The sequence below is a fragment of the Cheilinus undulatus genome, linkage group 14 (assembly GCF_018320785.1).
Source record: "Cheilinus undulatus linkage group 14, ASM1832078v1, whole genome shotgun sequence".
In the NCBI taxonomy this organism is placed as follows: domain Eukaryota; kingdom Metazoa; phylum Chordata; class Actinopteri; order Labriformes; family Labridae; genus Cheilinus; species Cheilinus undulatus.
This window is the reverse complement of record NC_054878.1, coordinates 37,563,175-37,587,299: the sequence shown is the minus strand read 5'-3', so window position 1 is coordinate 37,587,299 and position 24,125 is coordinate 37,563,175. Positions and strand designations below refer to the sequence as shown.

At 39.1% G+C, this 24,125-nt stretch overlaps 1 protein-coding gene across 1 annotated transcript in view; it reads left to right on the top strand.

Annotated features, from left to right (window-relative positions):
* LOC121521096 (nesprin-2) overlaps positions 1–24,125 on the top strand; it is a 122,229-nt gene that overhangs the window by 28,136 nt on the left and 69,968 nt on the right. Inside the window, exons 30-46 of the mRNA XM_041804835.1 lie at positions 1,078–1,242; positions 1,385–1,720; positions 1,839–1,975; positions 2,400–2,529; positions 4,703–4,873; positions 4,970–6,688; positions 12,901–13,071; positions 15,265–15,420; positions 15,571–15,812; positions 15,899–17,924; positions 18,042–18,376; positions 18,499–18,643; positions 20,702–20,902; positions 21,291–21,550; positions 21,624–21,774; positions 22,105–22,248; positions 22,344–22,475. Coding sequence (XP_041660769.1) covers positions 1,078–1,242; positions 1,385–1,720; positions 1,839–1,975; positions 2,400–2,529; positions 4,703–4,873; positions 4,970–6,688; positions 12,901–13,071; positions 15,265–15,420; positions 15,571–15,812; positions 15,899–17,924; positions 18,042–18,376; positions 18,499–18,643; positions 20,702–20,902; positions 21,291–21,550; positions 21,624–21,774; positions 22,105–22,248; positions 22,344–22,475 — 6,621 coding nt within the window. The remainder of the gene's footprint in view (positions 1–1,077; positions 1,243–1,384; positions 1,721–1,838; positions 1,976–2,399; positions 2,530–4,702; positions 4,874–4,969; positions 6,689–12,900; positions 13,072–15,264; positions 15,421–15,570; positions 15,813–15,898; positions 17,925–18,041; positions 18,377–18,498; positions 18,644–20,701; positions 20,903–21,290; positions 21,551–21,623; positions 21,775–22,104; positions 22,249–22,343; positions 22,476–24,125) is intronic.

Here is a 24,125-nt window from a genome sequence, read left to right as displayed (position 1 = left end):
AATTTGATCTGGTGTAACTTTAAAAATGTGGTCTCGTTTCACTATAGTTGCTGTTCTTGTGTACGGTGTCTTATGTGCTCCTGCTACAAAACTGATTTTACCCTGTAGGACAAGGAAGTGTGTCTGAATCATATTTCAAGAATGCTAGGGGGGAATTTTTTAAAATTTAGCACAAACCTATGCTTGGACAAGAAGGTGTACTGGCTACATTTCTGAGGCTAAAGGTCTGTTTGACCTCACATATTGTGAGATTACAACAGTGGTGCCCAAACTTTTTCCACTAAGGGCCACACACAGAAATATATAAGGATGGTGGGGCTACTTTCCACACCTTGACAATATTAAATTTAGTAAAGCCAATCTAATGCAGGTTGAGATATGCCTTGTGAATGAGTATGTTCAGATGGCTAGCTAAAGGCTAACATCTGCCCCTGGAGCACTAATGGTACTGCCATTTACTGCGGTAATCAGTCAGAGCCCTAAAAATCAAGATATAGTTATTTTGGTTGCCAATATGTTTACCATTTACAGTGTTGTTTCAATTTAGTCAAAGCACATGAGTAAATTCTTCTTGTCAAAATGTTTGTTTACAGAATTAGCATGGTTGCACTGCCTTGTGCTGAAACTAAGAGGTACAATACAGAAAAGCACAACCTTCATTTTCTTGTGTGGGCCACATTTCATTTAATTTTAGAGTTTGCAGTGGGCCAATCAAAAATAGACTATAGGCCACGTTTGGCCCCCATGCCATAGTTTGTACATCCCTGAATTCCAGTGAACCTCTTAGGAGCTATATCTTTTTTTTTTTTTTTTTTTTTTTTTTTTTTTGCATCAGCAAAAACAAGCAATTACAGACTTTTATTATTGTTTTAGACTATCGTAAACATTAAAAAAACAACTGAAAAGAAGATTCATGACCATTACACCACAGATCTGTGATACTTGAGCTTATCTGACAGTTATGAAGGGGTTAATCAGAGTAAAACATGACCCCCAGTGGTTTAGTAAAATCATAACAAGTTGGTGAAGCCCTCTATCCTCTCTGACTGAGGCTTGATGTGTTTGAAATCTCTGCAGGATGCAGGTTCCAGCCTTAAGGAAGATGTGTGTGATGTGGAACAAATTTGCCAGTTAATACAGGACTGCCACCAAAGATTGACTTCCCTGCAAGAAAGATTGTCAGCATGTCAGACCCAGAAAGGAAACTTAAATTCACTGACCAGTGATGCACCAGCTCTGGAGGTAAGCTCTAGTTAGTAAACACTAAATTTCCATTGCTTTAGTTATAAAACCATTAAAAAAAAAAACTATTAAAGGATTTGAGTTTCATAGCTCCAAGCCGCCTATGTTTACATGTTTCTTTGTCCTTCTCATCACTCATCAGGCTTTGCTACAAGAGGTAACAGACATGGAAAAAGACCTTTTACAAATTGTTACACTCAAGGACTCTACAGCAGCCAGTTCCACAGCCGAGGTGCAGGCAAGCCTCTGTCAGCAGATCAGCAACCTTCAGAACCACAAGAGGGCACTAGAAGGCAGTATCAGAGAAAATCTGACTATGCTCACAAAGAGAAACCAAAGAGCTCAACAAGTCAAGGAAGAAGTCTGCTCTGTGCAGAAAGCAGTGAAAGACCTGAGGGAAAGTTTGGGAAATCTGCATGAGAGTTGTGAAGTTTTACCTGATATCAGCCTGCTCAGACAGCAGTGGTGCAAATTACAGGTACAGTTAAGTGTTGTAACAGCGGACACCAAGCTTAGGGTTCATCCATCCACTCACCTGCTCTAAACAGATATTTATAGGAGACATTTTCTCTTAAAGATGGCTTTCTGTCTCTCAGGATTGTGACAGCAGGCTGACAGAGTTGGCTGCAAAAGTTTCTGATCTGCAGAAGTCTGAAGAGTCAAGAATCACAGAAGAAATTCTGCCTGCAGATGTCACTTTGTCTCTGGAAGCAGCTACTAAAGACCTTGACAGGTACTTTATACATCATTTCAAAACAGGAAAAACTGCACTTTACAACGATAAATCACCAAGATATTGAATCAGAAGAAATGAAAGTTGCAATCTTAATTACACATTGACAGACAGGTTAAATTAGAGTTAAGAAATTATTGAAAGACGGGGAAATTCTCAACCCAGTTCCTAATTTAAATACTGGGACTTTTATAGAGACCTTCTTATTCCAAATTTGCTGTTGTTCATCGTGGCAAACATGAAGCTTAATGTTAAAAGTACTAAAACAGCAAGAGGCTTTGATGGAGAGGTTAAGCCCACAGTTTAAATTAAGACTCATTCACTGATACAGCATTGAAAGGGCTGGAGCAGAGGGATAGCAGTTCTCTGCTTGTTTTAATTTTCCCAGGATAAATGTTTGTATTCTGTCTTGTTCCCCCTTCAGCCTCAGGTCTGTTTTTCTGCAAAATAAGCATGAGTGCGTAGAAAAGACTGCTAACAGGATGAGAGAGGCCATCAGCCAGCTGGAGAAGTGGAGCCAAACAAAACAAGCTGAACCATCATTAACCAGCAAGGTAAAAAACACACAGATGTGTTCATACATTTTTCTTTTTATTTGTACAATTAAGCTGAAGGAGAAAAGAAAATAGCCACATTTATGCAGCAGACTTTGAAATGTATGGATCATCAAAACATAATGAAAGCAAGTCATGCAATAGCCCCAAAGAAAATAGTGATTTTTAACAAGAAATCCAGTTTTTGTGTTTTGTTTAGTGCATCAGGCTGACTAATATTTTGTCCAATTGAAAGACTCCATTAACAGTAAAAATCAGTAATGGGTTTGTTTATCTCACAACATTAATATTCTCTGGCACTTAGTTCCTTGTGGTGCATTTATTGTAGAGGGTTTCTTTTTTTTTTTTTTTTCTTAACTTTTTTCTGGGTTTTTTTTACACTGATGTAGTCCATGACTTTATATCTGCAAAACCTGTGACATTTTCATAAAGTTCAGACATAAATTTAGTTTGGGTTTTGTGCTTGTTAAAGAATTAGCGCATTTATGCTTATTTCAGAGGAGCCCAAACTTTTCTGCCTGTGACCCCCAAATCATGGTTTCAGAGACCGGGGACCCCTGCTGTACCTAGAGCTGGTTGAAGCATAGTTGCCCACTGCCATGCACATTCAAGAAAATACTTGCGATTTCTCGAACATGACTTTAATTTCACCTAATTACTGTGTTCTCAATTTAAATTGCACTATTTTGCATTTACTTTTACAATAATGGGTAAAATATACAATTTGAAATCATTTAAAAATGTTCTTTGTTTTTGGAAGGCTTCTTGGGGCCCCCTCTCATAGTCTCATGACCCCTTGGAGGATTCTGGCCCCTAATTTGGGAACAGCTGGCTTAATTAAGAGTGCAACAATTGTAATCCCATACCTACTTAAAACCAGTGCTATGCTAGAAAGACAACTTTGGCATTTGCCTTGAAGTCAGACTGTGAAATCATAACTTAATGGAGCAGTAAGCCAAAAAAAAAAAAAAAAAAGTCTTATTGCTTAAACTGGACCCTACACAACTGTCCAAAATGACTTATGGGTTGCAGATAGCCTAGTGATTATGTTGCAACCCATGTGCAGTGCATTCAGAAAGTATTCAGACATTCCTTGACTTTTTTCATTTTTCTTATGTTGTAGCCTGATGCTACAGTAAAAAAACGTTATTATTCTTATTAAAAAAGCATGCTTGGAGTTTGCAAAAACAAAGGAGAGCAAAGCTGGCTTTCATGCATTTTGTGTTAAGGAGAGGCTTCATCTAGACACTCTGCCATGAAGCCCAGATCTGTGAGGCTGCAGTGATCCTTCTGGATCTTAGTCCCATCTCCACACAGGATCTCTGAAGCTCAGTCCGAGTGACCATTGGTTTCTTGGTCACCTCTCTAACTAAGGCCCTTCTCCCCTGATTGCTCAGTTTGGCTGAACGACCAGCCCTGAGAGTCCTGGTTGTGCCCAAATTCTTCCATATGAGAATTATGATGTCCACTGTGCTCTTGAGAACCTTCAGTGCAGCAGAACTTTTTTTTGTAGCCTTCCCCAGATCTGTGCCTTGCAACAATCCTGTCTCTGAGCTCTGCAGGCAGTTCCTTTGACCTCATGGCTTGATTTTTGCTCTGATATGTATTGTCAGCTGTGAGGCCTTCTGTATAGAGGTGTGTACCTTTCCAAACCACATCCATTCAAATTAATCTACCACTCCAATCAAGGTGTAGAAACATCTCAGCAAAGATGCAGAGAAATGAAATGAAGAGCTAAATTTAAAGTGTTTTTGCAAAAGGGTCTCAAAACATATGTCAATGGCATATTTTTTTTTATTTTTGATAAATTTGCAAAAATTTGTTACATTTTGTCTTTACTTTGTCATGATGGGGTACTGAGTGTAGATTAATGAGAATAAAAATGATTTTTTTATTACTGTAGCATCAGGCTGCAACATAACAAAATTAACAAAAGTGAAGGGGGTCTGAATCCTCTCTGTACGCAGGCGACCCGGGCTCAACTCCTGTCTGTGGCCCCTTTTCCTCAAGTCTCTCCCCCTGTCTCTCATCCCCATTTCAAGTTCTATCCTCTGTCCCTCTCTATGAATAAAGGCCCAAAAATATATCTTTAAAAAACAAAAATCTTCATACATAGTGTTTAACTTGAAATGACATTTTTGAGTTTCTATATTACATGTCTTTGCTTCATCAGGCTGCTCTAGATGAAGGTTTGAGGCTTCAGAAAGCTGTAGGTGATGTGCTCTCTGATCACCATTTCCTTCTGGACTGTCTGGGATCAGAAGTGGCAGAAAGACTGGAGAAAAGTGCCTTGGATGCTCTTCATGAAAGTTCATCTGCACTTGAAGAATTGACAAAATGCCTGGTGAATTTCTAATTTTTTTACATAAAGTTACCATTTAGCATGAAAATCTAAAGTTTTATGGGTAATTTGTATTTTCTTTTATTCATTGTTCCACAGGTTGTTAAAATCCCGCGTGAAGAGAAGACTGACCAAGCTTTGCTGAGAAGAGTGCTTGAAGAAACATTAAGAAGTGAAAGGGAAACTCTTGAGGAAACTCAAGCTATGCCTTCTCCTGCTGATTCTGCATCCAGCAAGGAAAACTCTCCAAGTGATCAGAAATACAATCAAATCATAACCAAATGTACTTCAGAAACAGCCAAAGAAGGTGCTAATCACCTCCATACTGTGGACATCTTCAAATCAGAAACCCAACAAGACTCCAAAAAATTAACATCAACTCCAAGAAATACAGAAACAAACTTCCAGATTAACCCTGGTCTTAAAGATCCCAGTGATGATGATGGTTGTGATCCTTCAAGCAGTGAGCACAGAACACTTTCAGGAAATAACAAACATTTAATGACTGATTTTCTTTCTCCTCTCAACAACGGTTTTATAGTCCAGAAAGAAAACCTTGAGCCATTACAGGAGGACAGTAGCTCTATCCAGGACCTGAAACTGTCAGTTTCAATCCCAGACGTTGCCAAAGAAATCAATCCAGCACCTCATGTCATGTCCCTAGTTCGATCCAGGCCAGACAACGTCCCTTTCTCTAGCCCTGAAAATGTGTCTGAACATCTAGCATCACAAACTGAACTATGTAAGACAGCTGCAGATGTTCAAACACAACAGAAACATGATGAGGAGAGCCCTAAAACCCCTAAGAAAGTTTATACAATTGTGTTAGAGATGGAGCCACAGGACATGCAGATAAAGGAAAATGAAGCCGCTGATATACTCCGTTGGACACAGGGAGTGTGGAATACAGAGCTTGTTTCTGGTCCAGAATTTTCTGAGAATAAATCAGAACTTTCTGCAACATTAATCAGCTCTGAATCAGATGAGGCAGACTTGAAATCACTATATTCAGAAGCACAATCTGGAGGTTATACAGCAGGCAGTGATGCTCAAGGAAGAGAGAATTCCTATGGGGATATCAATGAAACCCAAAGGAAAGTGTTGGACATGGAGCCTCCAGAGTTTCAGCAACAGGACATGCAAGAAAAGGAAAATACTGGGTCCTGTAGTCCAAATTTACCCACATTTCCACTTGTACAAGCTTCAAGTATCAGAGTTCCTGAGGAGGAATCTAGCCTCTTTACAACTCTAATTAGTCCTGAATCAGATGAAACAAACTTAAAAATAAGTAATACTCTTACATTAAAGGAGTCTCAAATGACAGAATCGCTGTTAGAAAACCCTCTGCAGGATGTTACAACATTCTTTGAGGGTGTAAAACCCACAAGTGCCAATTTATCATTCCAAGAAGCCCATGCGGTAATGCACGATGAGGTCTTAAATTCCTCCGAACCATGTGTCAGTGTTGCTAAAAGTCAGCTCATTGGTGCACATGCAACTGGAGTGACATTTCCGGATGTCAAAGCAGAGGAGATGACAGATTTCTGTCTGCCTGAAGGGCAAACAATGAGCTCAGTCTTGTGCAGTGTGGAGGGAGATACCATAACAGAGACACAAATACTTGCCAGTGATAGTAAACAGCAGACTATGGCTCAGAGCAACGGTACAAGAGAAAACACGGAAGACCACAGTGGCCTTGAACGCCCGGAATTTGAACTCTCAAAATTGCCCAAAAGACGACATGAGGAGATACTGCCATTAGAAGAACGTGAACGGATACCTGCTTCACTGGAGGACACAGGAGAGACGCAGACACAGGTAGATAATGATTTATAAGTAACCTTACAGTTTATTTCTTTTCCCTATTTCTCTTCTAGGTGGAGAAAGGTTCTAAAATAATCATTGTGTACTCATCAGCTGTATGACCTGACAAAAAGTGATCTTAACACCTTTCAGATAGGGATATTAGGTCCAGAGAGCTTCAGATACAAACTTTTTTGGCCAGGGTGGCTAAACTGGGGCACTGACTAATGCAGGCATGGCTTTAGGGTGGCTATTTATTCATGTCAGCACTCACAAAGGTTGTTGAAATGTTTGATAATGCATTGCTTTTTGATATCACAAGACAACAAAGTTTCCTTTATTTTAACATTCAACAGATTTGAAAAGACAAAGGGAGAGCAGAACAGTCAGGTCAAGTTTGATGGTTGCTTGGATTGAATTATGAATGATAACACTGTTATCACAATGTCACAAATACATTAGCAGGCTTTCACTAGAACAGTCTGCAGGAGTTTGCTTGTAATTTTTGTTAACTAAAAACAAGACAATATCAACCCTAAGGTGCCAAGGAACAGTGTGAATTTTGGCAGTTATTTTGAATTTAGTCTTAGTCTTTAGATAAATTTGCCTTTTAGTTTGTATCACATTTCAGTCATTTTCACTCTTGAAAGTTGAAGTTTAGATGACTTAAAGATGGCTGACTTAAATAAAATCACATCCAACTACGTGTGGGCAATATAGGGGAAAAATCGAATCTCTATTTTTTTAGGGCTGCATCATGATTTTGATTTTATCACGATTATTTTTCAGTGGGATTTTTAAGGCTAATTATTAAGTTACTGACCAACAAACAATCTTATTTCCCATATATATTATTTCAGTTTTCATAAACTAGAGGTCTGGAGGACCTGGTTTCCGATCCGGCCCCCAGAGGAGTATTAAATCCAGACAGTTTTAGAGGGCAAAATATGGCATGATATTGTTTTGCTTTTTTTCTTGAAGTTTAAATAAAATTTTCATCCTAGCGGCTTATCAGACAAGAAGCACACTATTATTTTTGTAATTTGGCATGGTAAACACATACTTTTAATTGTTATCCTGATTAAACTTGAAGTATTTTGCATCAGTTTTCCCCATAAGGCTCTTTTAGTGCAATCTCCAGCCCTGAGAATCTTCACAGGAGATCTTTTTCCTGCACGTTTTTGGCCAATCGCGACACTTTTAGATGGCTTCAGAAATATGTTGCTTAAATAATTCAATTGCCATTGTGTGGCTGGCTGCAGTATAGGTGAAAGGGACTGATCTCACTATTAAGGATTTAAATTTCCATTAATTTTGGAAGGAATATTTTTTTTTATGAGTATGTGTTAATTAAACAAAAATATTGATATTATTTCAGTTTATTTCAATGTCCATCCCCCACAGCATCGGTCAGGAAAGAGCTGGCCCTTGTGAAAATGAAGTTGATGACTCCTGTACTATTTAAATACTCAGTTTAGAAGCAAACTATGTTTGTTTTTTTTTCTTTGGTAGCAAACTGTTGGTCAATGCATAAAATGTTTAAATATTTGACATTTTATAGGTCCCCCAAATATTTTAAGCACCTAACACTTTTTTCATCTTCCTGCATTTACCATGATAAAATTCTGGTTTGGTTGAGTCTCCTCATTTGTGTTTTTAGATAATCAGGCACACTTTTACACAGAGATGTTTATTTTAAGACATAGACCATAAGAAGAAATCATGCAGCTGTAGCTTTATACAAGCAGTCTGTCCATATACGACAGAGTTACATTAGCCTTGGTTATAGACCGGTTAGAATAATAAAATTTAAACATAAAATTAAAAGATTAATTTCTGTGATACATGGTCATGCAGTGAATGAGTGTCTTGATTTTATCTAGTGGCCTATTTTCTTGATTTTTATTCAAAGTAGCAGAGAAATCTCTTTTTTTTTTCTTTTTTTTTTTCTTTTATTGTGAGTCAGGGCCAAAATATTAGGATACATTCAACAGAAAATGTCTTTCAATAAGTGAAAATTATTGCTCCATAAAGAAAGAAAAAAAAAACATGTGACAGACCCCATTGAAGTAGTTCATCCAGAATTATCATACAGTTAAATTAATAGCATTGTATCCCTTACCCACATAAACACAAGTGATCCGTTATGCACACTGACTGACATTTACTCATTTCGACACACATACACACATGCACAGCCATACAGACATTCACGCACAGACATGGGACAAATTAGGGGTTCTTTAAGAGTTCATGGAAGTCGGGTGGATTTGTGCTCCATTTAGGCAACAGTGCTTTTTAAATTTGTGAAAAGCAGTAGAGAAATCATTTATTAATGGACAGAGAGCTGCAGGATCACTCCAAGTTGCATGCGTATAAATCAGTGGACCTCGCAGTCATCACCGCCTCCCACCATAAAAATGACTCCAGTATTACAGAGTTTCATTTGTGGTTCCGTTTTGCTGACAGGTTGAGCCTTGTGTGGAGAGGTGGAGGGCCTTGTTAATAACTTAATAAGAAAGAGCAGAATAATAACGTCTGTAACAATTAAGACAAGAGGACTAGATCTGCCTCTGCTGCACTGTGTTACATGGTCATGTAATGAAGAATGCAGTGCCAGTGGAGGTTTCCTCATCAGTTCCAGTTCAGTATGAAGGACTGAGGCTCACTTATGAAACATTGATAGCCAAAAACTCTTACAAGAGTGCAAGATGTTTTAAATATGTTGCATGAGTTTGAAAAACTGTCCAAACTTCATCCTGCTGGCAGAAGATTCACATGGCTTGTCCTAATCTACAGCCTTGCTCTCCCAAATTACAGCAATCAAAATGGTCTTCTTTGACATTTCCAAACCACTGTCCTCTCCTTATCTTTTCTTCTTAATAGAGGGTGCATTATGCAATATAACTTCATAATCTGACATTTGGAGAGTATAATTTTATCCTAAATTCAATCCAGGAGTTAGTTGAAATTTATTTCCCCTGCTACATTTCTTCCTCCCACCGTTTGGCATTTGAATGTCATACCATTTGCCAAAAGCCGATTTCATATTCACCTTTTTACCTAAAAGAAACGCATATTTCCTGTTGCAAGCTAGATTGTACTGTGTATCAGCTTGTTTGTTACATGGGATCAATGTAAAACTGTAAAAACCAACTTACAGTAGCACAAAAGATTAAATAGATCAGATAGGAGGGCTTGAAAGAGAAAAAAGCACAGTTTTAGCTGTCAGTATCTCAGAAAGAGAACAGAACCTTACCATACGATTAGGTCTCCTGTCTGCTGTTTACATCATTCACTCTAACCAGACACAACACTGGTGGTGCTTAGCCAAAGGTCTCCATGCAGAGCTCTTCTTTTAGTGCATGTGTTTTTGCACTATGAGCAGAAATGCTCAAAGGACCTGAGGAATTTCCCACAAACAGCCTGTTATTATCATGAGTAATGACAGCCCTCCTCTCGCTCTGTGAACAGCTGATATTTGTCTCACAGTATGAGTGCTGAGAGTCCAAACATGTTGCTCCTAACACCAAAATATTTCTATTCAAGAGAAATCATTAACTGGTTTTCTTTACTGTCCTATTAGAATTAAACTCAGTCTTTTGTTGTGAGTTTTTTTGCTCCTTATAAAATAGACTCAGTTTAGAATCGATGTCTGTTTGTGACTCTAAAAAGAGCATTAGATCAGCATAGAGAGTGACAATGCTGATATGGGTATTTTTTAATGTATGAAGCCACAGTTGGCGAGGATTGGTTGAGTTGGTAGGTGTCAGATAAAGTAATGAACAACATGCTGCAAAAACTGTTCCTACATTTTCAACAGTGAGAATCTGAAATGAGAGATGTGTTTGGTTGTTAAAAGGAAGCAAAATGTACTTACATAATCCCACCCCTGCTCCATAAATTAGTTACAGTTAATTATTTAGCTTCCTCATCAATTTAAACCTATAAAATAATTAATTTTGTTACACTTTAACATTTGTTATCATTTACAAATAATAATGGCCTTATTTTAAACACGATTAATCTTAGAATTTATGTAGTATACTTTGATAAATTGTACCCCTTATTGCATCTTAAAACTCCACTATTTTGCATTTTTTAACTGTTTTTGTATCATTTTGGATTTTTCTACCATCTTAAACTATGGGTGACTGACTTTCTATGTGCATACAGACCTGATTTAAGATTTTAACTTAAACTTAACCACCCAAAAAGGAACTTGTTATACTTAAAAAGAAATAGAAAGTCATAAAGGTTCAGATCTTGTCTGACTTGTCCACTGAGCCGTCTGTGAGGTTTTAAAGTAAAATAAGACATTGTGGAGCAGTGGTTAACTTTACATCACTGCAGGGAGACTCTGATGTGCCTTAACCAAAGTGTGTTGAAACGACAACAAAGCACAAGATTAATCACGATTAAAAACAATTAGTGCACTAATTTTGGACTTTAACTAATCACTTTTAACTTGATTAATCTTGACAGTCTTTGATCTTATATATAAACTCTATTGTATAAAAGTATAAAATAAAAGTATTTTTCAAGAATAATCACTTTTTAATCCCTTTTATCAAATGTTAAACATATATACAGTTCCTTGCATAGCTTTCAGACATGTTTCGGCCTAAAATTGACGCTGTGGAAGAAGTAGGGCGTAGATGTAGCTAGTAAGTCCCCTGAGGGCACCATTGGGCAGGACGGAGGATTGGCACCAACTTCAAGATGTTTTCTTGAGATCTTGACTTTTCTCATATACCAGGGGTTGCAATATTACAAAACAAGCATAAATCATCTTAAATTACCTTATTTCAATCGGGAGAAATGTGATTTTTTTCAGTGAACTACTTTTTATTTTACAAAACTAGAAAATAAATGTGTAATATCTTGGGTAATTAGGTTCCATCATGAAGTCTTCCTGTATTCAGAGGGATAGTGAGGTCAACAGCAGGACATGATATCCCTGATGGAGTCGAGACACTGGTGGAAATGAAGAAAGGGATGCATGATTTGGACACCTGTTAAATTGGGTGGAGGTAGCTGGGGTGGAGGAGGGTTGCAAAAATTGACTAAAATGAAAACGACAGCTAAAGAGAGGATAACAGAGTTAAAGTTTGGCAGTAAGGCTAAGTAAGACAGGTTTATTTGTAGAGTATCATTCATACACAAAACAAAGAGCCCATAGAGTTAAAAACAAAACTTTATAACATTAAAGCATGATTGGTGGAAGACTGTAGTTGAATTTTGTTCAGTATTGAAAAGCTTCCATGCTCAGGAACTTAGGAGATCCCTGGAGAAGGAAGAACTAGTTACAGAGAGATAGACATTTATCATTATTGTGAAACATGGCAGCATGCATTTGGCTGTCTAGTCTATTACACTTGCCAGAATATTGTTTTTTTGTTTCCTAGATTGCAGGAGAAGTATCCCATTGTCACAAGAAAACCTTTTTATCTCTAAATAACCTGTTAAAATGGGAAGATCAGGACATCTAGAGATAACAGGAAAAACAAGGGATATCTTTAGAAAATAATCAGAAGTTGTTTTATATAGTGGGAAAATTGAGTAAATGAAATGTATATATGAATGTCAATTTAGGGCTTTTGCAAAATATGGCAAATTTCAGCTAAAGTCATTGGAAATGTGAGAATTTACTTCTCGAAAAATTAAGCTTATTGCTTACTTAATAAGTGCTTAAAATTGATATATTATTCATATACAGCTAAATGTCTTCATTGCTTTAGAGAAGGTATTTTCTGGCCAAACTTGTCTGACAAACTCTAAAATAATCCTCTTTCTGTCAAACAGAAACCTGCTGTTTGTTTTCAAACTGTCTTCCCGCGCTACCTGCTCCCTGCTCCCTGCTCTAAGACACGCCCCAGTCCTACCAAAAGTATTTCTCCAGGCACCTCCCCTGTGTGTAATCGAGTCACCAAACAGTTCGAGTCATGTTTTGGTGCTTGCCCCGATTAACCAAGTTATAACAGATCACTTGTTTCTTTGTAGAAGAAAGGGAGGCAACTCTTTATAGCTGAAAAGACTTTTCCCTTGAGGCAGACTGCTCCCTACTCAGGCACATTCCTCTGCTAACTGTGCTGACTCGCCAGGCCACCATGATATATACCACTGTGGAGCAGGGAGAGAGCAGGAAGCTATGTTATTATCTGTGGACAAACACGGGAGAGCAGGAGGCTTTGAGGTGTCAACACCCTTGTCCTCTGTGTATGTAGCCTCAGATACAGGAAAGCATGGAGCCTGAGAGGACAGCGCCTGGTTTGAAAGCTGATCTACCAGCCGGGGAGGTGACAGGTGGATCACCTGAGAGCTGCAAACACAAGTCCACCATGCAGGATATTCTGAGAGAGATACAGAGCCTGGTGGAAAGAAGCAACATCATAAATGTGAGTATGAAGTGTCTTTCAAACAGCTTTCCTGCCTTCTCTATGTTAGATTGACTCTAGACTTTAAGAACATGCTGCAACAGGTTAATAAAATATTTGGTTTAGTCTGAACTTTACAGTGTGTTGAGAGAGGATTGTTTGGAAGCACAGTTCAAGTATGAAACAATATTTACGTTCTTATTCTGTTATCTGAAAAAAGGGACAATCAGAGGAAAAATTCGTAGCATAATGTGTCCTTTTAAAAACTACAGGCAGACTCCTGCCTCTGTTTAACTTGGAAAAAACATTTATTAGCTGAAACAATTTGGTACAAGAGAGGAAAACCTTTCCAGTTGAAGGTCATTTATTGGTAGCCATAAGTATATTTCTATCAGTTATTCTGCAGGAGTTAGCCTGGAGTTTTTGTTAAAATTAAAAATGAAGTCACCCTCATACACTTGAATTGGCCATGGTTTTTCATGCTGCTCCAGAGCTTCAGTGACCAAAGTGGATGATTACAGCTACTCTAAACACTGACAGATAAGAGAAGCAGTGTTTCGATGGATGTTTTTGTATTCCCATGATGCTGCTGTCATGACAGTTCACAGGAAGGACATACTGTATGAGATACAATGATTTCCTCCAGAGTCATTAGTCAAAGAACATCTTTTGGCCTGCTGCAAGACAGTTTGTCTGATGTTAATTGTGATTTTGTTTAATGTTAGACAGACTTTTTCTTATGTAGACATGTACAAGCTTGATAAAAGTGAAGCAGAGAAAGCTAAACTTGGGAAAAGGATGCAACTTTTGTCATTTCTGGAGACCCTGATGACCAGTTTGACAATTAGACAAATATTTTAAAGTCTGTTTAGAGGAACTAACTTTATCTGGTTACCTCATATCATTAGTTTTACAGAACACTTTATTTTGCTCATTTTTTAACATGTTTATTGTTAAATCTAAAATGATTAGCAGATGAATCAATATTAAATCAACAGAAAACCATTTGTTCATGGACTTGGACTTGTATAGTGCTTTTCCACTCCCGTGCATAGTGCTTTAACCCCTCAAAGTGCTTTTTAACCACATGTCGCATCTACCCATTTACATATACACGTGTATTTATTATGCATTTTTAAACTTTATTTAGCCAGGTTAGTCTATTGAGATCAGAGAGAGAGACCTAACCAAGAATGGCAGAAATCCACAGTTTCAACAACAATACACCGAATCAAATTAAATACAGTACACATTAAATGATAAAAACAATAATAAGTCATCAAATTTAACAGTGATATTCAGATAGTTTGGATACAAAAGGCTTCACTATGGATTTAAAAACATTTAGAGTCACCATGAGTTGCTGTTTAAATTCAGTCTGCAGATTGTTCCAAGCAAAAGGTGCAGAAAACCTTAAAGCCTTTTTCCCTAACTCAATCCCCCAACTTGTTTCTGTATGAAAAATCAGACAATGCTTTCAGCTTTTTAGCAAAATCCTGAATATATTCCTTGAAAGTTTTCGTCAAGTAAAAACCTTAGATATTTAAAAGAAGATATCAACCCAAATCAATTTCTTTACTGTATTTAGTAACAGTTTTCTCAGTGTTCCTTTTGCTGCCCCTTCAGGATTTAAGGAATTTAGAGCAACACAAAGGTAACAAAGCTGATCTTGGGCTAAATTAAAAGCATGCTGAAGATTTGTAAAAGCTTGTGCAGGCATAGGTACACAGCAATAGATAACTGTGTCATCTGCAGGAAAGTGAGAAGAAGCATTTGTAATATTACGTCCAAGGCAATTGATCCATCCATTTCCATCTATTTTCTACACCACTTATCCTGTTGGGGTCACAGGGGGGCTGGAGTCTATCCCAGCTATCATTGAGTGAGAGGCAGGGTACACCCTGGACTGGTCGCCAGTCTGACACGTAGAGACAGACAACCAGGCAGCGTACATTACACTACGGGCAATTTAGAGTAACCAGTCAGACCAATGAGCATGTCTTTGATGGAAGCTGGAGAGAACCCACGCAAGCACAGGGAGAACATGCAAACTCTACACAAAAAGGCCCTGACTGGGAAGCACACCAGGAATTCTTGCTGTAAGGCAACAGCGCTAACCCCTGCGCTGTCAACTTATTGTCATACGATCCTGCAGCATGCAATCATTTTTTCAGATAAGTTTCCCTTCTCTATTCTTTGTCTGTTTTGTCATAGCGGACTCCTCACATCGATTTGAATTGGTACCTGAAGTTTTCTCCTGGTGAAGCAGAGATTCGACTGATTCGGACTGTCCAAAAAGTTTTGGCATGTCGTTATCAACCAGCACAGCTTGACGTCAATGCCATGGCCAAACAACTGCAGGAGGCAGAGGTACAACGTCTATTAGCCACCCGTACATGTAAAACTAAGGTTAAGTTAAATATAAGCCAATTTCTTTAATGTGTGATTTATTGTCAAAAGAAGGCACAAATGCACAAAATTCTTCATAATCTAAGCTGATGGCTGTTTTGTTTACTGCAGGACTACAGGCGCTGTGTGCAGGATCAAGTGGCTACAATGAAAAGTAGCAATGGTTCCAGGATTTGTCCCCCAAATGCATTGAAAAGTGTTGAAGCTCAGTGTAGTGCTGCACTACTGGATGCTTCTGCCACAGTGCAGGTCAAAACAGCACAGCTGGACGAGGTCAAACAGTATCAGAAACAGATGAAGATCATTCGAGCTTTCTTGGCTGTCGTGGCAGTTGAGAAGGAAAAAATGAGCCTGTGAGTAATCATTTGAAGTAATTCTTTAATTTTAAGTCAAGGGGATTTGTCACCTGTTGCATTTGTTTCCTGTTGTTTTTTCACAGAGATATTCTGGGAAGCAATGCCGTCCAAACAAATAAACTCAATGGCCTTCTGCAAACAATGCTACTGAAGAAGGGCCTCATGGACGAACTCCTCCGGATAAGTAGTCAATTATCAGTCCATTTGAGCGATGCTGAGAGCTCAGGTGCTCTTCTTGCCCAGCTTGGAGACGTCCAAGAGGAGTGGAGGCTTTTAGAAGGAAGTATCAAAAGAGCTCTGCAGCACTCTTCAAGCTCCACCTCTCAAACCTCTCTCATCATAAAAGACACCAAACAGCTAAAAGCAAAGCTTGAGGCTCTTCAGACGTCTGACTTTGAAAGCAACGACAGCAAAAGTGCTTTAGAGTTTGTCTGTCTCACCACAGACCTCAAACTGTACAACAAGCTCTATCTGCATTTACAATCTGAAGCAGACGCTCTTGTCACTTTCTCTCTGGGTCAGAAAGAGAAGGATGAGATCATACATAACCTTCAAGAAGTGGGGTCTTTGATAAACGTCACCAAGAGCAAGCTTGACCTATCAACGTACAGCTCTTCTGCTAAGATGAACAAGCAATTACAAGATTTGATCACATGGGCCAAGCAGGCAGAAAACCACATCTCTATTGGGAAAAAGTTAGCTCTTTTCCCAGAGGAGGCCAGGATTCAGATTTCTGAGATGAAGAAGTTTCAAACGGATATTTGGTCTCGAAGGTCCAAGATGCAGGAGGAAGTTGAACAGATGAAAGATATGGACACTGGCATGGAAAAAGAGGAGATTGACCAAGTATTTAAGACCGTGGAGGATTTGTATGAAGCCATCGCTGACAGCTTGGATCATGTTCTTGATACCATGAAGAAAAATCTAATTGAGAGGGAGAAAATGTTATGCCAACTTGCCAGCATGGATGCCTGGCTTGCAGAAATGCATGCTAAAAGAGACCCCTGTGTGCATGTCGACAATGTTTTAAAAGCTGACATTAGAGAGCTGGAGAGCGAGCTGAAAAGTCACAAATTTACCACAATGAAGATTGAGAGCACTATAAAACTGGTGGAAGAAATGGCAGAAAGATGCAAAGAAATCGCAGTAGGGTTAAGTCCAGGAGAGAGTCGCTATCTTGTCAACAGGCTGTCAGGCCTTTGGACAGAATTAGATGGATTATTAGCTCTTGAGAAAGCAACAAGCTGGGAATTAGAGGAGCTGATTTATGAGAGAACCTCTTCAGATGAGGAGTTTTCAACAATTGAGGCAAGTTTAAACCAAATTTCTGCTGATTTGGAGCAGAAAAAGTTCCCTTTAACACAGGAAACCATTTCAACAGCTGCCCTCTGGAAGCACATGCTTATGGAGCAGCAGTGTCAAGTACAAGAGATTCAGCACTGCCAGGAGGCCAAGCGAAGCTTCTTGTTGTGCAAAATTGGGATGCTGCAAGACCAGTGCAAAGCTTTGAGTGTTAATGCCTTTGAACAAGACAAATATCTGCACCTCAAGAGCCAAATGGAGAAATCTAGAGACATCGCCAAAGAGCAAATCCAGCATGCCAAAGATAAAGGAATAAACTTGGGTCAGAGGTTCAGACAATGCCAAACTCTCTTAGTTGAACTTCCCTTGGTGAAGACACAGTGTCAGGAAGCGGCTGACCAGCTGGAGGCTATAGCTCCGGAATTGAACCCAACTGAGCTGAATTCAGAGCAGCAGAGTATTCGCCAATCTGTGGAAACCTTAGTGTCCTGGGAGAATTCTGTCACAGATGATATCAAAGATTTAGAGGCCAAGCTTCTGCTGGGGCTGCGTTTTAGCTCTGAACTTCCTGCCTTAATAGGGTTTTTCCAGCAAACAAGAGAGGAGCTTGAGCGAGCCACACCTGTCAGCCCAGAAGAAAAAGCCATCGATGTTGCACTAAGAAGGTGTTGGGTTATTTGGAGAAATATGGAGTCGGGTATAAGGGTCTTGGAGGGCCTGAGTCGAAAAGAAAAGATTAACCTGAGGAAGTACAAGGACCTGTACTCTCTTCGAGATTCAGCCATGCAAGAGTGCCATGAAAGAATGGTAAGCATAAGTGTTTTGTGTTATTTCCACAGACTTTCATGAATTTTAGGCCTAAAAGCCAAAATTTCCAAATCATTTATTAAAACTTTTCTTGATCATGTGCTATTTATACTTCAGGAGAGTTTATCTCAAGCCCGAGAGTCCTTGAAAGATTACCGGTGGGCTGCACAAGGTGCAATCAGTTTCCTTCATAATGCTGAAGCCACCTTCCTCTCAGCTCCTGGAGGGTTTTTGGACTGTACCGAGGAAAAAAGACAGACTCAGAAAGCTTTAGAGACGCTTGAAGATGGATTTCAGGCTCATATCAGCCACCTTTTGGATCTGGTGCCCCAACAACCCTGCTTATCTCGCTCAAAGACTGAGCATCTCCACATCAGCATCTTCAGTCAGTTGTTAGTGGGAAGAGCCATACTGGAGGCTCAAGCCCAGCTCAGACTAGAGTCCTTGCAGAGGTACTTGGTGTTTTATCTCTTTTTATGTGTTTCGTGCAGCTTTGTCTTGCATCATCATAGTTACATATCTGTCTTCTGCTCCATAAGTGAACTATGAAACATCTAAACTTGATTTGTCATAGGTGTGAAGAAAGACAAAAAAGCCACAGGAGGTGTCATGATGACATTCGACAGCATCTGTCAGTGCTTGAGTCTCAGCTATCGGAATGTGCTGCAGAACAAATCACATCATATGATAAATGTGTTGCCCAACAAAAAAGAGCAAAGGTATGGTTAAGGAGTTTTGTTTTGTTTTTTTTAGTTATTAAACGCTTTATCATGTAATGGTTGGTGTATTTTATGGCCGATGAACTTTCAAGAAAAACCCTGTCACCCAATTACTGTTTAAAAATAAGAAAGCAAATCACAGAAAAAACTGTTCTGTTGGCCCTTTCAGGCAGTTGGATTTTAAATTTAGAATCAGAAATTGATAAGTGAAAAACACACCACTGTTTTTTTGTTTGTTTTCCCAAAATGTATAAATGAAAAGTGGTTGGTTTTTCTTCTTATTGCTTCTATGTTCAGATCAAAAAGGGAAAATCGAAAAAAGTGATCACTGGAGTTGTTTTAAAACCTTGAGCCTTTGACAAAAAACTTGGAGGGTGATTGGATGAACGTTCTGTCACATCTTTATGGGCCAACCAGAGCAACAAAACACGTGACATTGTCGGTATTACCGAGGTGCGCGTGCGCAGCTACTGAGGAATAAACTCCATATAGAACTGCATAACACGAACCATGGCGACTTTAGATATGTCAGTACACGACTTTTGTCGTTTTTGAAAAGGAAACAAATCACTGCTGTTCTTTGTTCTCCTTTTAACAAGAAGTGCTGTCAAGTTCTGATAAAATTGGTGCTTTAGCGGCATCCACACTGATGTCCTCTGCCATAATTACACCGGCCTCTTGTTGCTACCTGCTTATGTCACGACTCTGCCGCGCCCTAAAGTACTTCCCCTCGTTGCTGATTGGTCCTGTCACTTTCTAACTGGGCCCAAATGGTTTAGACGGGAGCTTTGCAAGACGGATTCGCCAGTGAGAAACACGGAAACGGGCGTATCCATCTGCTTTGCAAGGTTAAATTTTTACACCAGTGTGTCACAATGGGCATGGCTGTTAAAGGGATACTTCAACATTTTGGCAAATTCGCCCATTGCCGTAATTCCTATAGTCTTAGTAGTAGGTTTGTTTCCTTTAGTTGTCGGTGCAAGCTGTTTCTAGATCTGGGGGGACCGTTAAACCAGCTGCACCACGAACACTATTGTAGCAGACGGTATTCCAGCTTCTCCTCATCAAACTTATCAAATACACAATCCAACAACTCCAAAACGCTCTCATGGACAAGTTGTGACCTGTACATTCACCACGCTATGAAACAATTATGGAACATTACGAGACAAAGATGTTTTAAAGCTAAATGCAAAGCCGGAACTACACTCCAGACATGACTGCTGCACTGTCACTCCGCCCAGTGGTTCATTCAAGAAATAGTTCAGAGTATTTGCTTCACGTGTCTTGATGTTACATAATTATACGTTATTATTTCATAACGTGGTGAATGTACAGGTCACAACTTGTCCACGAGAGCGTTTTGGAGTTGTTGGATTGTGTATTTGATGAGTTTGATGAGGGAAAGCTGGAATACCGTCTGCTACAATAGCGTTCAGGGTGCAGCTGGTTCAACGGTCCTCCCAGATCTAGAAACAGCTTGCACCGACAACTAAAGGAAACAAACCTATTACTAAGACTACAAGAATTATGGCAATGGGCAAATTTGCCAAAATGTTGAAGTATCCCTTTAACTCTCATGGTTGTTTATACCAAACAGCAACACCCTGTGTTGAAAAAATAAAAGTCAATGAAAAAATACAAAAAAAACTGCCGTTCTTCAAGTGTCTTCTTTGGGTTTGCTGCAAAAGTTATGGAATCGCCATCGTGTCCTGTATTAAAAGTGCCCATCTTTACAGCAGAAATGAACATGTTAACAGCCACTACAAAAAGCAAATTTGTTCAGTGGATGCCATAGGCCCACCTCTACCCTACCTTTTTGCCTGTTACTAGTCTGATCAAAAGATAATTGTAGCACAGACAATATATTCACCACAGTCACTGGGCTTCAGAACTCTTTAGTCACAGAGCTGAGACTGTGTCCATGTTTTATATAATCTGTGGTTTGCAGCTAATTTGAGCACCATTTTTAGAGGACTTCACTTGGTGTTTTGATGTCACGTATCAAAAAAAATGCTACCTGATCCAAACAGATTTTTTTTTCTTCACTACTCAAAGCTCCTGATGGAAGATCTTCGCTGCCTTGCTGCTAAAATAGACGACTTGAGAGCAGGTTGTCCGATGCAGGGCTGTGGAGTTGGAAAGGATGGCGAACTGGGTGCCCTCTGGAGGCGCTGGGTGTCATTACGGCGTGGTATTGGCCTTTTGATGGCACATACAGAACAGAGAGGAGAGGAATGGAAGGACATCACTACAAGTGTGAGTTTTAACAAATACAGAGTGCATCTTTTTCATCTGAATATGAACTAATTTAATCAATGAAACATCTGAAAAGATGAATGCAAAAACTCAATCCAAGATGTGCTATTAACATTGCCATATTTGGTGTTTTTTCTGTTTTGTTGTGTTTTATTGATGCTGTGTGAGCAGAAAAAAGTTCTGGATTAGTGCTACCAGATCTCCACTGTAGAGCTAGTCTCCAGTTTTCCTTTCTCTTAGGCAAATTTGTTGTCTTAACTATAGGTGTAGATGCTTTTGTGATTCAATGAGAATGTTCAATCAGCATCCAGGACATCAAGATTGAAGACAATTTTGATAAAATATATAATTTTATAAATATGATGAAGATTGGTTTCTCTCTCTTTAGATGGAGCAGTGTTGCAGCTTCTTGGCCAGTCTTCAGGCTGAAGTTCCTGATTCCTCCACCGTAAGCTTCACTCAGGAGGAACCCCAGGAGCTTCTGGCTCAGGCTGAGATGCACCAGGCTGGGCTGGAACAGGAACAGCAGGCCTTGGCCTCCCTGGAGCATCGACTAGAGCACGCCTTAAGCTTATCTAGTTCCCATGATCCCATCAGCCCAGGACCTGTTGGGAAATCCCTTGTGAAGATCCAGGAGAATGTCAGGAGGTGGGATTTATTTGATATGGAAAATGATAACTCATTAATATCAGAGATGCTGAAAGATCTTTTTTATCCACAGCTTGAAGGAGAGAAACCAGCAGGTGGTCGCTGCAGCCCAGGCAGAGGAGAATGAGAGACAGCAAGTCCAAGAGAAAATAGAGGAGGTGGACCAACATGTGTTGGCTATACTCACTTCACTAGAGGCCTGTTCAAATCCAAGCAAACAACAGGTCAGGCTCCATTATGAGCCATATTTGTATCTGTCGGCTTCTTTTCTTAGTTGTGTCTAAAGAGCACATATGGCTTTTATAATTAGACCTAATGTGGTGTTTTTAAGTATAGAAAATCAGCAGTACTGTGTATGCTGTACTGCATTGTGTTTTGGAGAACTTGTGAGGACCTGTCATAAGCTACCTTCCACTGTTAACTGGAAAATAAGTAAATTAAATTTAGAAAAAAATCGGTTACAGATGCATTTTTGACCTCATCTCTTCATGCAGTGTCTTTATAGTTCATATCCGGCCCTTTCAAACTTTCCCCATACATTTCCACACTGACAGGTGCTCAGAAAGGATCTGTCCTCCCAGAAGGCAAAATTAAAATGCATCATGGACGATGTGCAGAGACGGTACGCTGAAATACCGTCTGACATTAGCAGGAGGTTACAACAAGTTCAGCTGTCTCTGAGAAAAGAAGAGGAGAAGGTAATTGTAAGCAGAAATAACTCTTTTCTTAATGCTATATTTCCTCAACAAATATCACATATTTGTCTATTAATGCTTTTATTTTGTCACTGTAGCTCATGGAGAAGAGCATCCCGGTTCAGAAGCTGAATCGTCAGATGGTCGAGTTGGGCTCTGGCTTGGAGAAAGTCCGAATATTACTGGAGCAGAAGAGTCCAAACGCCACTGAAGCTCAACTAGTACTCAAGGTGTGTATTCATGGGGTTTTTTGTGTGTTCACATAATTTTACCTACTTTGAAAGCATTATAACACAGTTTTATATGTCAAATTATCCAAGTTAAATACAATACAGTGCAAAATTCTAAAGCCACCTCAAGCTTTGATGTTTTTAACAAAGTTTTAACAAAGTTTGTTTTCTAGCTAAATCTATTTGATTTGATCATTATTTTTAGAGTATGTGCTTGATGCATATGATATGTTCAATAGCACTATACATTATATTGAGTGAAACAAGGCATTAAATGTGCCAGAAATCATCAAATAATGGTGTTTATGTCCCCAATAAGTCTTTGCCCTATACCATTTCACATATCAATTACAGTTCATAAACCAGAACATTCAGCTCTGTCCTGTGTACTTAGAAATCTCACTCACTTTTCATTTTTGACCATTTGCCATGTAAAAATTTCTCTTAGTTCAGGTCTTAAAAAGGTCTTAAAAAGTCTTGAATTTGATTCTTAAAAGTGTGTAGCAACCATGATATAGGAAATTTGTGCACAAAATTACACAAAAACCTGCGACACTTACACCGGCCACACACAAGACCAGGGGTCATCAACTCCATTTTCACAAGAGCCAGCTTTTTCTTGACTGATGCCATGGTGGCCGGACATTGCAATAAACCGCAATAAAATCTATATTTTTGTCTAATTAAAATAATGTTTTAAAAATATTATTTGCTTCCAAAATTAATGGAACTTTAAGCTTTTACTAATGAGATCAGTCCCTATCACCTATACTGCAGCCAGCCACAAGGGGGAGATTGAGATATTTTAGCTACATATTTCTGGAGTCCTCTTGATGTCTATCACTGAGTTTGATGCTAATAAGCTGTGTTGTGATTGGCCAAAAACACAAGCAGGAAACAGATCTATGAAGATTCTCAGAGGAGGGAAATTGCACTCTCAAAGCGCCTTAAGTGGAGAATTATTGCAAAAAAACTGGAACTTTAATCAAGATAACAATAATAAGTATTTGTATATTATGGAAATTTACAGAAATACTAGTGTGTGTGTTGTCTGATAAGCCAACACACAGGCTAAAGGGTTTTTTTAGACTTCAAGAAGAAAAGGTAAACTATAGCATGCCATATTGATTATGAAATGATTTTAAACCATGGGAGACTACAAACATTAGGACATTTTCAAATGATTTTTCATCTTTAGACTAAGCCAGACTGTCAGATCACTGAAGACCACATACCTGCGGACCTGCCGATGACCTCAGTGATCATGTGACTACAGAAAAAAAAAAACAAATACGTATGTCTGTTGATACCCTCTTGCTGTACCTCCACAACAGGCTGCCCTGGCATGCATTACAGATGCAGCAAACATCATAAAACAAGGGAGAGACTCAGGATGAAATCCTGGCTGGAATGAAGCTACAGTTGAGTTTTTGTTTGTGAGCGATGAAAGTACGTATGATCTGGCTGGTGACGCTTCCTTGCTCTTAGTGGTTGTTGTGGGTACTTTGCCAGAAGCACTCGACCTAGAATCATAAATATCAAACGTTTAAAATTTACAATCCGGGGTCTTGGAAGCTGTGATGCAATTTAGAGCAGTAAAATAATCGAGCTGACACCACACACTTGAGGATTAATCAGAAATATAGTAAT